At 50.6% G+C, this 12,089-nt stretch overlaps 4 protein-coding genes across 4 annotated transcripts; 2 read left to right on the plus strand and 2 right to left on the minus strand.

Moving 5' to 3' along the window:
- Positions 1-276: 276 nt before the first annotated feature.
- Positions 277-4,212, plus strand: GT037_002096 (fungal specific transcription factor domain containing protein; the record flags this gene model as incomplete). Its single annotated transcript, XM_038927143.1, has 7 exons — positions 277-447; positions 520-1,284; positions 1,850-1,856; positions 1,978-2,617; positions 2,664-2,991; positions 3,049-3,522; positions 3,892-4,212. 7 exons carry the CDS (start codon positions 277-279, stop codon positions 4,210-4,212), a joined length of 2,706 nt encoding a protein of 901 aa, XP_038790435.1.
- A 298-nt stretch (positions 4,213-4,510) lies between these two features.
- On the minus strand, positions 4,511-5,656 carry GT037_002097 (uncharacterized protein; the record flags this gene model as incomplete). Its single annotated transcript, XM_038927144.1, has 3 exons — positions 4,511-5,105; positions 5,164-5,397; positions 5,517-5,656. The coding sequence occupies 3 exons, from the start codon at positions 5,654-5,656 to the stop codon at positions 4,511-4,513; spliced, it is 969 nt and encodes a 322-aa protein (XP_038790436.1).
- Positions 5,657-7,014: 1,358 nt separating this feature from the next.
- Positions 7,015-10,376, minus strand: GT037_002098 (potassium sodium eff; the record flags this gene model as incomplete). Its single annotated transcript, XM_038927145.1, has 4 exons — positions 7,015-7,650; positions 7,707-9,762; positions 9,813-10,078; positions 10,128-10,376. 4 exons carry the CDS (start codon positions 10,374-10,376, stop codon positions 7,015-7,017), a joined length of 3,207 nt encoding a protein of 1,068 aa, XP_038790437.1.
- A 1,092-nt stretch (positions 10,377-11,468) lies between these two features.
- GT037_002099 (uncharacterized protein) lies at positions 11,469-11,825 on the plus strand (the record flags this gene model as incomplete). The annotated part of the gene is made up of 1 exon (XM_038927146.1): positions 11,469-11,825. The coding sequence occupies one exon, from the start codon at positions 11,469-11,471 to the stop codon at positions 11,823-11,825; it is 357 nt and encodes a 118-aa protein (XP_038790438.1).
- Positions 11,826-12,089: the final 264 nt, after the last annotated feature.

The following is a 12,089-nucleotide window of genomic DNA, read 5'->3' on the forward strand; positions in this document are numbered from 1 at the left end:
ACTGTTGACAAGCGCCCCTCTAGTCGTGCTTCCTCGTTTCTGAAATCCACCGGAAGGCGAGATTCCGTCTTACTTACCCCACTAGACCGACTGTGCCTAGACGCAAAGCAGCACTACTAGTCACAACTGGTAAAGTCGTTAACTTGATATTGAGAATACGCCCGTAGTTTAGAAAGCTTAAATTCCCGGCGTGTGCTCAGTCCAGAGTCACCCAGATCAGCACCTCTGGCAACATTTCGAGGTCACCTCAGAAGAAGGAAGAACAAGAAGAACAACATGGCACCCCTTGACGACACGACGGAAGCCAACCGATTCGAGAGTTTCGACGTATTCCGGACTTCATATAAGAAGATTGGCGAACATGAAATCGAAGTTGGTATCATCGTGCCGAAAGACCTGAAGCCCGGAAAGTCTCCAGTTATGGTCAAGTTCCACGGCGGTGGACTGGTAGGTTAATTCTGAAGCCGTCTCACTATCATCGCAAGAACTCACGAGCTAGACACTGATGACGAATTTCAGATTACAGGAGACTGTCTCTTTCCCGACTGGTTCAGCGCATATTTCGTCCCCTTCATCCACCGCAACAACGCAATCGTGGTAGCTCCCAACTATCGCTTTATTCCTGAACACAGTGGCGCAGACATCCTTGAAGATCTAAGTGACTTCTGGGCCTGGTTCAACAAAGGTTCAGTCAACGACTTCCTTGCCTCTCACAGGAAAGGAGGCGGTATCAAGCTAGACTACGAGAAAACCCTGGTCTCAGGCGAGTCGGCGGGTGGTTACATGGCCTTGATGTCAGGTCTTACTCAGCCTCGCGGCAGCATCAAAGCTATCCTGGCAGAATTCCCCATGACGAACTATCTGCGTATCGAGAAAAGTGACATGTATTTCGACGCACCTTCGCCTCCAGAATCCGAGCTGACTGAGCATATTTCCACCATCAAGCCAGGTGTTGTCATTTCTTCAGGATGGCCACCAGCGAGATTGTCATTGAACTACCTTCTAGCGGCATACGGACACTACCTCACTTATTTTGGAAAAGATGAGAAGATGTGGCCGATCGGGCTTATTGAGGATAAGAAATGGTTGCCGCCGACGTGGATTGTCCATGGCGATGTAGACTCAGCGGTTAGTGTAGAGGATAGTAAGAAGTTTGTGGAGAAGTGCAAAGCGCTAGGAGATGATATTGAGGTCCAGTTGGAGATTAGGCCAGAACAAGAACATGGCTTCACTATCTCAATCAAGGAGGACGAGGAGCCGTGGCTCAAGGAAGGGTTGGCATGGGTAGAGGGGAAATGGCTGCGCTTATGAGGCACGGAGTAGACGTAGGCTTAAATAAGGAATCGATCAGCCAAACACACTCTGAGAGTACTATAGATTAAATCTGAGCACCTTATCGCATCATAGTCCTGCTTGCTGAGGTTTCGTGCGCGATGCATCATTTTCGGTTTAGCGCACGGCTTTTCCGGCTGTTAATCTGTTCTTATCCGAGCTCTGGACTTTTGACTCCACTTTGCGAACATGAACATCGTCAAGGGATGAAAGACTGCACAGATCTGATCATGAACGGAAGAAATTCTTCTCAAGGAGCCTCTGCCGATGCCGAGCCGAAGCATGTGTCGACTGCTCGATGGACACCCGCCAATGGTATTGAAGCGGTCACAACCGCCACGTCCGCAAGCGCAAGCCCAGATGAGCAAAAATCACCACCTGCCAAGAGAAGGAGAGAAGAGCGGGAGAGGAGCAGAGTCAGTAGGGCTTGCGACCGATGTAAGAAGTGAGCTTGTTGAAATTCGGCGTGCACATGCTGTGCTGCATGTATTCAAGGACTCGCTAACATCAGAACTAGGAAAAAAGTAAGATGTACTGGAAGATGTCCTTGTGCGCTCTGTCTGAGATCAGGGCTGCCGTGTGAGTTTACTGCATCGTATACGCGAGGTCGACTTCCCTCTGTTATTGTCGACGATTCCGCGGTAGCTACGGATCCCTTACTCCAAAGACGAAAAGAAAGCTTAACATCAGAACCACCCGTGAAAGATACGTACGCAGCATCGGCAATGAAATACCCACGTATATACCCAAGCCCATCAACTCCGATCGATCCACCGTCTTACTCAAATTCCGACAATCCAAATCCAAATCCAAATCCAGATACTCTCAACATGGCTACCAATGCCAGCAGTCGCCCTTCCTCGCGAGACTCTCCTGTGCCGCAAGGAGCTCAAAGAGACCAAGAAGGTCACTACGTTGGATCCTCAAGCGCAGCTTCCTTCCTTATTCGTATTCAGAAGCGTTTGCATCAGAATTCTTCCCTCTCACATGACTCTACTATCTTCACTTTCGGAGACGCTCCGCTCCCAGAGTTTGATCTTTCCATATTCGTTCCACCACCGAAGCCTGATGCGCAGAGGCTCGTAGAACGATATTTCGAATACGCGGCACCCACTCATCGCTTCCTACATCGACCGACGATCGAACAGCTTGTAGAGGAGTTTTATGAGACCCAAGGTGAGATGAGGAGTAAAGAAGACGGCAAAGCGAAGGCAGCGTTGTTGATGGTGGTATTCGCGCAAGCACAGGCATATATGCCGCCTGGCAGTTCAGTGCAAACTAGCAGGTTTGTTGATCCCTGCGTTGTCAGGACACCGACTAACATCTGCCAGTGCTCGATTTTTCCGCGCGGCTGAAAATCTGCTCTCTGGAGAACGTGGCGCTGTAAGACTAGCGAGTGTCCAGGCACGATTGTTACAGTGCTTCTACCTTCTGACACAGTCCCGCATCAACCACTGTTGGAGCCTCTTTGGCACGCTGTCACATCTCGCCCTTGCCATAGGGTTGAATCGTGGTAGAAAATGCGATCCCTCAACTAAGGTGGACTATGTGGAAATTGAGAGTCGAAGACGCTTGTTCTGGGTTGCATACTCACTTGATAAGTACCTTGCTGCTGCTCTTGGTCGGCCACGAACCTTCAAAGACGAGGATATCGATCAGGTACGTTGATGTTGGTACTATGAGAACAGGTTTCAGTAGCTAACTTGGAGTTTTTAGGAGCTTCCAACGATTGTCAATGACAATGACCTCCACCCGAATTATATCAATCTTCCAACGCGATCTACTTATTCGTTGATGACAGCCCCAGTTGAGCACATTAAACTTACACGCATCGTCTCTCTAGTGCTACGAGACCTGTATTCGATTCGTCCACCCAGCCTGGCCTTGCGCGTTGAGCTATCGGCGAAGTACACTTCGGAGTTGCACGCGTGGCACAACTCGCTGGCCGGATTCCTCTCTGGCTCCGCCTCAAATGCACATATCGACAACCAGCTGCTCATACCAGTCTACCAACGTCAGCGTTCCGTTCTCAACCTGGCGTACCACCATGCGCTTTTACTTATTCACCGACCTTTCTTACTGAGGGATTTCGCGAGTTTGACGCATATGCCAACCCATCCAAACTGGAGTGCCACAAACTACGACGCATCGGCCAACATCACTGCCTGTCTCGAAGCTGCCATGTCCCTTGTACGTTTCGTAGACGATGTATTTATGTCGTCCAATCTCTTCCGCTCTTTCTGGTTTACCCAGTACTATGCATTCTGTGCAGTGGTAGTGCTATACATTCATCGCATTCAACAGGGCTTGGGTGTGAAGACTAAAGTAGAGTGCGAAGGTTTTTTTGAGGCAGGGGTAAAGTGTCAAAGACAATTGGAGACAGTCAGCGACACTGACTGCCTTGCACACCGTTACTGTGTTGTCCTGGAAGAACTTAGGACTGAGGCGGTACGGCAATCAGGGAGGCTATCGACGCCTGCAGCATCGGTTGATGTGAGTTCATAATTTCTGTTGGCAAGTACAAGCTCTCTGTATCCACATGCTGACCTCACATCGTAGACGCCTACGCGCGACAACCCCAGCTTCCACGATAACCCGATTCTTCCACTACCCTTGTCGGCACCAACTCCAGATGCTGTACCACCGTCGTCAAATCTGTCAAACCTGCTCTACAACACTACTGGCAATAACAATATCCCACCGACACCAAACAGTGCAGAAGCATTTGGTACGACTAACCCAACCTTCACATTTGATCTACTCGATTGGACGGATTTTGCTAGTTGGGGACAATTCGAGGGCCTTGTGACAGCCGGTAATGGCTCGTTTGACCCTGCAGGTGTATCACAGAACGAGAACGACTTTTGGTTTGGCTCGTGAGGAAATGTTGCGCGAGCGTAAGACAGAGAATTGTATCATATAATCTGTACACACAAGTAGGGCCTGCTCTGAAGAACACATCTTAGTTGAGCTGAAGAGTCTCAAGCAGGAAACCTGGCGGGTACCCTTAGAGTAGGTTTTAATGTATAGGGATATACACTAAAATTTCAAGTCTAAGTGTATTGACTTCATCGCAAACTAAACGTCGGAACGCCGGTAGGGGTATCTCGAAAAGAAAAGAGTCTCAAATCGTTCCATCATTCTCCATTTATCATAATCATCTCTTGTCGTTTAACGCTCACATTCTCAACAACCTCCGCCATCTTGGCCTAGAAGGCTGCTCTGGCTGCTGCACTGCCGCCTCTGCTGCTACTGCAGCATCAGCCCCATGCTGCTCTACCGTCTGTGGAGTGCGGTTCTGTAGCTCCACTGCAGGCTGAGTTTGTGCCTGTGCCTGTGTCTCTTGGTGTCTCCTTATGCCACTTCCATGCAGGAAGTAACGCCAGTTGCTTACTGGCACTGCCTGGGAATGGTCCGCAGTTCCGGCTTCCAACACCGCGGGCGTCACATCTCCACCTAAAGCTATCCTTTCTTCCTCATCATGCTGCTCCATGGCTTCCTTGCTCATATACGTGGATCGGCATATCGGACAGCTTGTTTTGCGCAAAACGAACCAAGAGACTAAACAATCTGCATGGAATTCGTGACCGCAGACGGAGAGCTTGAGGATGGTTTCATTTCCGGGTGTATTGGTGGTTGTGGCTGATGGGTCAAGGGAGTCGGATTGTGGAAGGGAGGCGGGCAGAGCGGCATCATCGGTTATTGGGGTCTCTGGGAAAAGTTTGGCGGGTTCGGGTGGGGCGGGAGCGTGAAGAGTGGAAAGACATATTGCGCTGCGCAGGACTGTTAGAATGTAATTTTTCGTAAGTATTGCTGTGTTTCGAAACTCACCATTCTCGTTCTAAAACCGAGCGCGACTCTACCACTTCCAATCTCCCCTCGTCGTTCTCTGCGCCATCATGGCTTTGTCGAGATGTGGTTCCGGAAAGGCTCACTACTTCGGTGACTTCGGTCAATTTCTCTCTTGCTTCCGCACGTCTAAGTGCCGGCTTCTTCGTCTTAGGTGGTGGGCGCGCTGGAACAGGGACGGCTTGCCGTCTTTTCCGGATACAGAATATACACAAACTACATCATCGAATATCATCAGCCTAATGTCATTTCCCAGCTTTCCAGGCAGAAACACCCCTTACATGCCATTTCCCTTTCGGCTCAACATACTGCGGAATAGACGGAACACGACTTACAACGGCGCCACAATAGCGACAACGAAGACGGGAATCAGAAAACTAAAAGCCGTCGGTGTCATGCCAGACTGACCAACTGTATCCCTCCATTCTCGCGCTTCAAGCGTGCGCACGAATCCGTGACTAGATACCGCAGGCATCGCGCTTTCTCGATCTCTTCGTAACTTGAAGATTCGGACGTGGTTCGGTTGATGTGTGGGGGATTGGGGAATGCGACGTGGCTCGACCTCGACCTGTTGCGGGGAACAGCGTGCGATGACGGCGAAGGAAGCGGGTATACCGGCACCAAACGATTGCGCGTCCCAGGGATCCTACACACTGCGATGGCTAATTCTTCCGTCGTATGTCGTATACTCGTACAATCTGTCTAGTATTCGTTTGGACAGAAGTATTTCCGGCGGCTGAAGAGTTGTTGTCCAAGTTGCGTAGTGCTCACTCTTAACATTCATTACCTAGCTAGTTCTTACCCCGGATCCCACTCATCCGGGCGTTCCATGACACCAACATGTTCGCAAGCTCAGCCTCCACAGCCACGTCTTTTCGCCACTTCTTGATGGCGCTTGAGAGAGCTTGGCATTGGCCTGGGTTTGCTGCCCATACGTAACATGGACATGGACGGCTAAAACACGCCGGAGCTGCATTCATCGTCGCTGTTGCGGACCAATATTTCTACAAACTCGAATTCCGTAGCTGACCGTTCGCAGCGTCGTCGCAGAATGTTGATTCGTTTGCGGTACTGCACGGAAGCGCGACACGGCCATCACTTGGCGGTAAAAAGCAAACCCAAGCAATAAGCTGAATCGACTCTCCACTAGACCCAGATCTCTGCCCATCCAACCGCTCAATCACTAATCCGCACGAAGTCCGTTTTTCCTCCAATACTTCTATAGAACATTTCACGATCCCCAGCCGCCATCAGCTCACCTTTTCAGCCTGCTCAGGCCGACTCCAAGGCCATAGCATGCCTCGGCTGACGTACTCCATATGCAGACTAGATCTTTAGCGCATGCTAGGCGCCTAGACTGAACGCACGTTTTCATTCTTGGTGTGATGGAGCGGAAACGTTTGGCATGGCATGGCATGGCGGAGTGGGGATGGTGTGGGTCGTGGCGGGGCTGCATGCGCCAGCCTCCGAAGAAGGCACGCCTGAAGACTACGCGTTCGACCGAGGCTGACTAGTGCTGCTTTTGCTATGTACGATCACAGTTGAGGATACTGGAAATGTTTCAGCAAATTTTTGAAGTGAACTTGTTGATCGTTGCGAAGGTGGATGGTGACAATTTAATTTGTTCATGATGGTATCTTAATAACTATGTACACGTACTCTGACTATGAAAAGCCTTGATCGCAGCCATAATGGCATGAGGTATCGCAATCGCAGGCTATGCAAACAAACCAAGAACGCCTTTTTGAGGACAAAGCCTGATCCAAAATATTAATGCCTCTCAAATTGAGGCTTGTCTGAAGGATATCGTACCTCATTACGTAACTTCTTCTCTCATGCAGACGACTTCTTCTCGCCATCCTCACCATCGGTGCTGATAGCGGTACTGAGGTATCGCTCGAAGACGCGCTGCTCAAGGTCCACGGAGCCTCGTCTGGCGACGCCCCTCTTAGCGTCGCGTCTCCTGAAGAAGACGCGCTTGCCCCACTTCCAGGACTCAATACCGAGGAAGAAAAGGAATGTAGCAACGAAGACAATTCCCCATTCCCAGCTAATGCCCTTGTGCCTGAAGACCGTGTCGTTAATCACAGGGATGTACAAGACAGGAAATATGGTAATGAAGGCGAAGATAATGGAGAAGAAAAGGAACTTGTTGCGCCAGACGTCGATAGCCCATTGCGTAAAGTACTTCTTCGAGCCTGGCTGCATCGCAAAGAACGATCGGCGCATGTCCAACATTTGCCATGCAAGGAAGACGGAGAACCAAGTGAGGCAGGCGAAAGTCGTCGCACGAGCGCGGAAGACAGTGTCGCAAGTGTCGTTGTAACCTTCGTTGCAGCCGTTTCCAAGGTTGCCGTCGCCCCAACCAAACATGACTAGGGTGAAAGCACCGAGACAGAGGGCAGCAATCCAGAGACCGTATACGAACATGTCTAGGATGACTTCCAGAGTAAAGACACCACGCTTGAGCTATTTTTGTTGTCAGTACATGTTCGGCTGTCTATTCTGAGATGAAGACAACTTACATTTTGAGGGGGTCGAGTCAGGATGTCGGGAGCTGCGATCTCAAAACCAAGACCCATATCGGGAAGAGATGAGGTGATCATGATAATCCACATGACTTCGACGGGAGACACTGGGAAGACTGAGAGCCCACTCTCATCCTTGAATGCGAGACCAATAAGCAGAACGCAGGCTTGCGCAATGTTCTGGGCGAGCAAATGAAGAATGAACTTTTGAATGTTGTCGAACATGCGGCGACCCTCCTCGATAGCGTTAAGGATCGAAGCGAAGTTGTCGTCGGTCAAGACAATGTCGGAAGCATCCTTGGCTACATCGGATCCGGTACCCATACCAATACCGACATCTGAGCGCTTGAGGGATGGAGAGTCGTTCACACCATCACCAGTCATACCAGTGAAAGCCTTACGTCGGTGTAGGGCGTCGATCATACGAACCTTGGTGTTCGGGGCGCATCGAGCGATAACAAGAGGAAGTAGCGGAAGGGCGTCAATTTCATCGTCTGTGAGTTTATCGAACTGAGAGGCGGTCATGACCATGGCATCAGTGGTTTCCTTAGGGAGAGTGCTCATGTTTGAAGGCACAATGCCAACTTCAATAGCGATTGCGCGCGCAGTCCCGGGATGGTCACCAGTAAGCATATGAACCTCAATACCGGCCTTCTGGCACTGACGAACAGAGCCGGCAGTCTCGGGTCGGGGCGGATCGTACAGTCCAACAAGACCGCGGAATGTCAATCCGTTTTCGATACTCTCACGATCGAGATCCTCGCCCTTGCTTGGTGATGGACCGTCATACTCCTTGCTTGCAAGTGCCAAAACACGAAGACCCATGGCAGCCAAAGATTCCATGTTTGCCAAAATCTCCTCGCGATAGTCATCGTCAAGATCAACGCCGGCTTCGCTTTCGTCGTTATAAACGCGGGTGCAGGAGTAGATGACACGCTCGACAGCGCCCTTGGTGAAAACAAACTTCTTAGAGCTGGCGGTCTCTTCGAAGATGACGGACATCTTCTTGACATCAGAGTCGAATGGAAATTCGGCGAGTTGCTTCCAGGCAGGCGAATCTCCGCCGGTGTGTTCAAGACGGTTCCACTTGAAGCGGGAGGCAAAGACTTGAATAGCAATTTCAGTTGGATCACCACGTGCGTTCCATTGACCTTCTTCAGTCTGATGAACATGGGCCAAGTTGGCGAGCGAAGCAACCTTGAGGTAGTCAACCAGGTGTTCATTGTCTTGCAAAAGCTCTTCAAAGGTTTCTGTCTTCTCGTCTACGTCGGGATCGATATGTCGGGGTTGCTTGGGGTTGAAGGTCAGAGCGCCAACAGTGGGATTGTGAGGCTCGTCGGACTGGCCAACGGAGTAGGTGCCCTTGGCGGGGATCCATGCCTTCTTGGCAACCATTTTTCCTTGTGTAAGAGTACCAGTCTTGTCGGAACAAATGTCGGTGACACCACCCAGGGCCTCGAGCGACTTCAGGTTGCGGACAATAACGTGGCGCTGAACCATGCGCTTTGTACCGGCGGCCATTGTGATGGTCAAGACAACAGTGAGCGAGGCAGGAATCATACTGAGACCAGTGGCAACAGCGTAGATGATAACCTCGCTGTTGTTGGAGAAGCTGTTGGCAGCCAGAACGATGATTGCGCAGATAACAGCGACGCCGAAAAGGAGGATAGCAAGACGTGCGAGCTTCTTTTGGAGTGGAGTACCGACGTTGACACCAAGGAAGTGGCCGACGGCATCAGCAGCGGTCAAAGACCATGCCTGAGCGTAACGATGCGGTTTGGCCTTGCCGTCAGGCTTGCGCTTGACTTCGCGGACACGGGAGCCCTTCTGTCGAAGAGACATAGCAATAGAACCAATTTCAGTGTACATTCCAGTAGCAAAGACGACGCCACGAGCGCGTCCCTTGGTGACGGTAGAGGAGCTGTAGGCGACGTTGAGGCGGTCACCAGGGCCGGTTTCTTCGTCGAAGACAGCATCACCATCTTTGTTGACGGGGAGAGATTCACCGGTAAGAAGAGCCTCGTCGGTTTCGAAGTTCAGTGCTTCGATAATACTGTATACGAGTTAGTGACGTACTAACTAATTTAGCGCCATTCAACGTACCGAATATCAGCTGGGACAGTGTCACCTGTCTTCAGCTCAATCAAGTCACCCGGAACAACCTCAATTGTTGGGATGGTAACAGTCTTGCCGTCTCGTGCGGCGGTAGCGGTCGGAGAGGAGAGCGATCGAAGAGAATCCATTGTCTTTTCAGCATTGAACTCTTGGACGAAACCAATGACGACGTTGAGCAGAATGATAGCGGTTACTACACCACCCTCAATCCACGACTGGATAGCAAAAGACACAGCCATTGCAGCGATCAAGATCTGTGATTGTTAGATTTGTTGAGATTGGGTATCAAGTTAAATTACATACCAATGTCATTGCGTTGGCGACCTGCCTTAGTAGAATCTTGCCTGGTGAGACTCCTCCGTCGTCACCCAGGTCATTGTTGCCGTACTTCTCATGTCTTGACTTTGCTTCCGCAGTAGTCAGACCGTCTTCGGCGTTACACTTGATCTCGTTGACGACGTCCTTCCATGGTAGGGCATGCGCGGGCTTGGAGAGAGGCTCATTGGCCTGACCGGACCTGTGGCCTTCGAGAGATGGTTCCTTCTTGCCCATAGTGAATGAATAGCGGTGCTAAGGGGAAGATGGGTGCAAGCAAAAGATCTAGATCCGGGGACACGAGTGCCTTTAAACAAGCAAGTTGGAACGCATGCGCACACACCATGGGGACGGCCAAGAACCGTGCGATATCGAGAGCTTGGCGTGGTGGTAGAAATCTTGGGTCCAGTACAGGGAACGTCATCGTCGGTCACGTTCGGCACTCGTCAACAAAGACATGCATGCATGCCTCAGAAGTGTGGTTGTATGGCCTCTGGATATCTCGGACAGCATATCTGATCCTGTAAGCCATCTTTTGCCCTGTATGACAACATCATCGCTCGAAACACAAACGATGAAGCAGCAGAACTGATCATCTGGCGCCGGGAATGACGACAGCGGGGTTGGATAACACCCGTTCGCAAGCGGGGTGAAAGAAGAGAAGTGGCGAGCTCTTCGGTCCCGCCAAGCTTCCCGCTCGCCTATCATCCGCCTAGCCGTGCTAATAGTCTGGGCGCAGGCGTAATTGTGCCGAGTTCCGTACCGAAGGCTCAACACCAACGTCATTTTGCACCAGTTTCCAAGCACCCTACCTGTGACTACGCTGCAAAAGCCTGCCGGTAACCTTCACGAGCACCCTTTCGCCAAGCCCTGATTCCTTCGCATCTCTCGAGGCGCCTAACGTCTATCCGTGCAGCTTGCTGATTTCGCGTCACGCCGCATGCTAACGGCTGAAGCTTGTCACCAACATGTCAAGGCGTATTTTCCCTTGGGTATCCCCACCGAAATGGGTCGAGTGTCAGCCTCTTCTCGCTCTTATCTGCCACCGGTGGCTTGACTGCAGCGCCGAGCCTCACATGCAGGTCACGAGACTCAACAATCACTTCTGGCCCTGCACCAGCTTCCGCTTTACTCCACACCTTCCATCCTCATACGGAAGATTCTAGTCGCATGCTAAATCTCGCCTATCATTGTGCTTGTATATTGCTCATCACTCCATGACAAAATCATCGCGAAGAGATTCCGTGCGCTGTGAGCACAATAACTCACATCAAAGACATGAAAGACGCTACGTGATTACACAGATATTAGATCATGCTCACAGCCAAAATGCCTTTAATCGGCTACAAGTGGATAACCGGTCGACTAACCCCACCTGTACCACGATTCAGACAAGCACGCAAGAGATGGGCCCATTATCCCACGCCTTGGCGCTGGCTCGGCCATCACCCTGGCGCGGTCCAGTCTGAGTATCCCAGTCTTCGGAGGCTCGGAGCAGCCATCAGAGAACCAAACTTTGTCGGCCGTGGAATTGCCATTAGTCGACTGTTAAACGGCTATACTCTCGTCCACTGCTCGTCTCAGCTCCTTCAGAACAACTCCTCCTTCAGCAGTGATCGAGCACCCACTAGTCGGAAGTCCAGCCACATTACCGGAGTTGTCCTCAAGAGCCTGCCACTGCATTAAAGAGAGAAACTCAACATCTTCTTAGAGCAGGGTACTTCTTCCTACTACAATAAAGCGTATTAAGATTAATGTAGATATTAAATAGAAATCTAGAAGGCTACAATACTATTAGTCGTTATAAGTTTTTTTTTCTTAGGTGTAAGTTGCAAGGTAAAGCTTATTATCTTTATACATGTTCGGTTTTTCTCTTGTGTACAGTGCTGCTGTTCTTCTTCTTCTTGTTCCTGTTGAAAGTAGGCAAACCGAACGCTTGTCAAAGAAGGA

This window comes from Alternaria burnsii, assembly GCF_013036055.1.
Source record: "Alternaria burnsii strain CBS107.38 chromosome Unknown 750, whole genome shotgun sequence".
Classification (NCBI taxonomy): domain Eukaryota; kingdom Fungi; phylum Ascomycota; class Dothideomycetes; order Pleosporales; family Pleosporaceae; genus Alternaria; species Alternaria burnsii.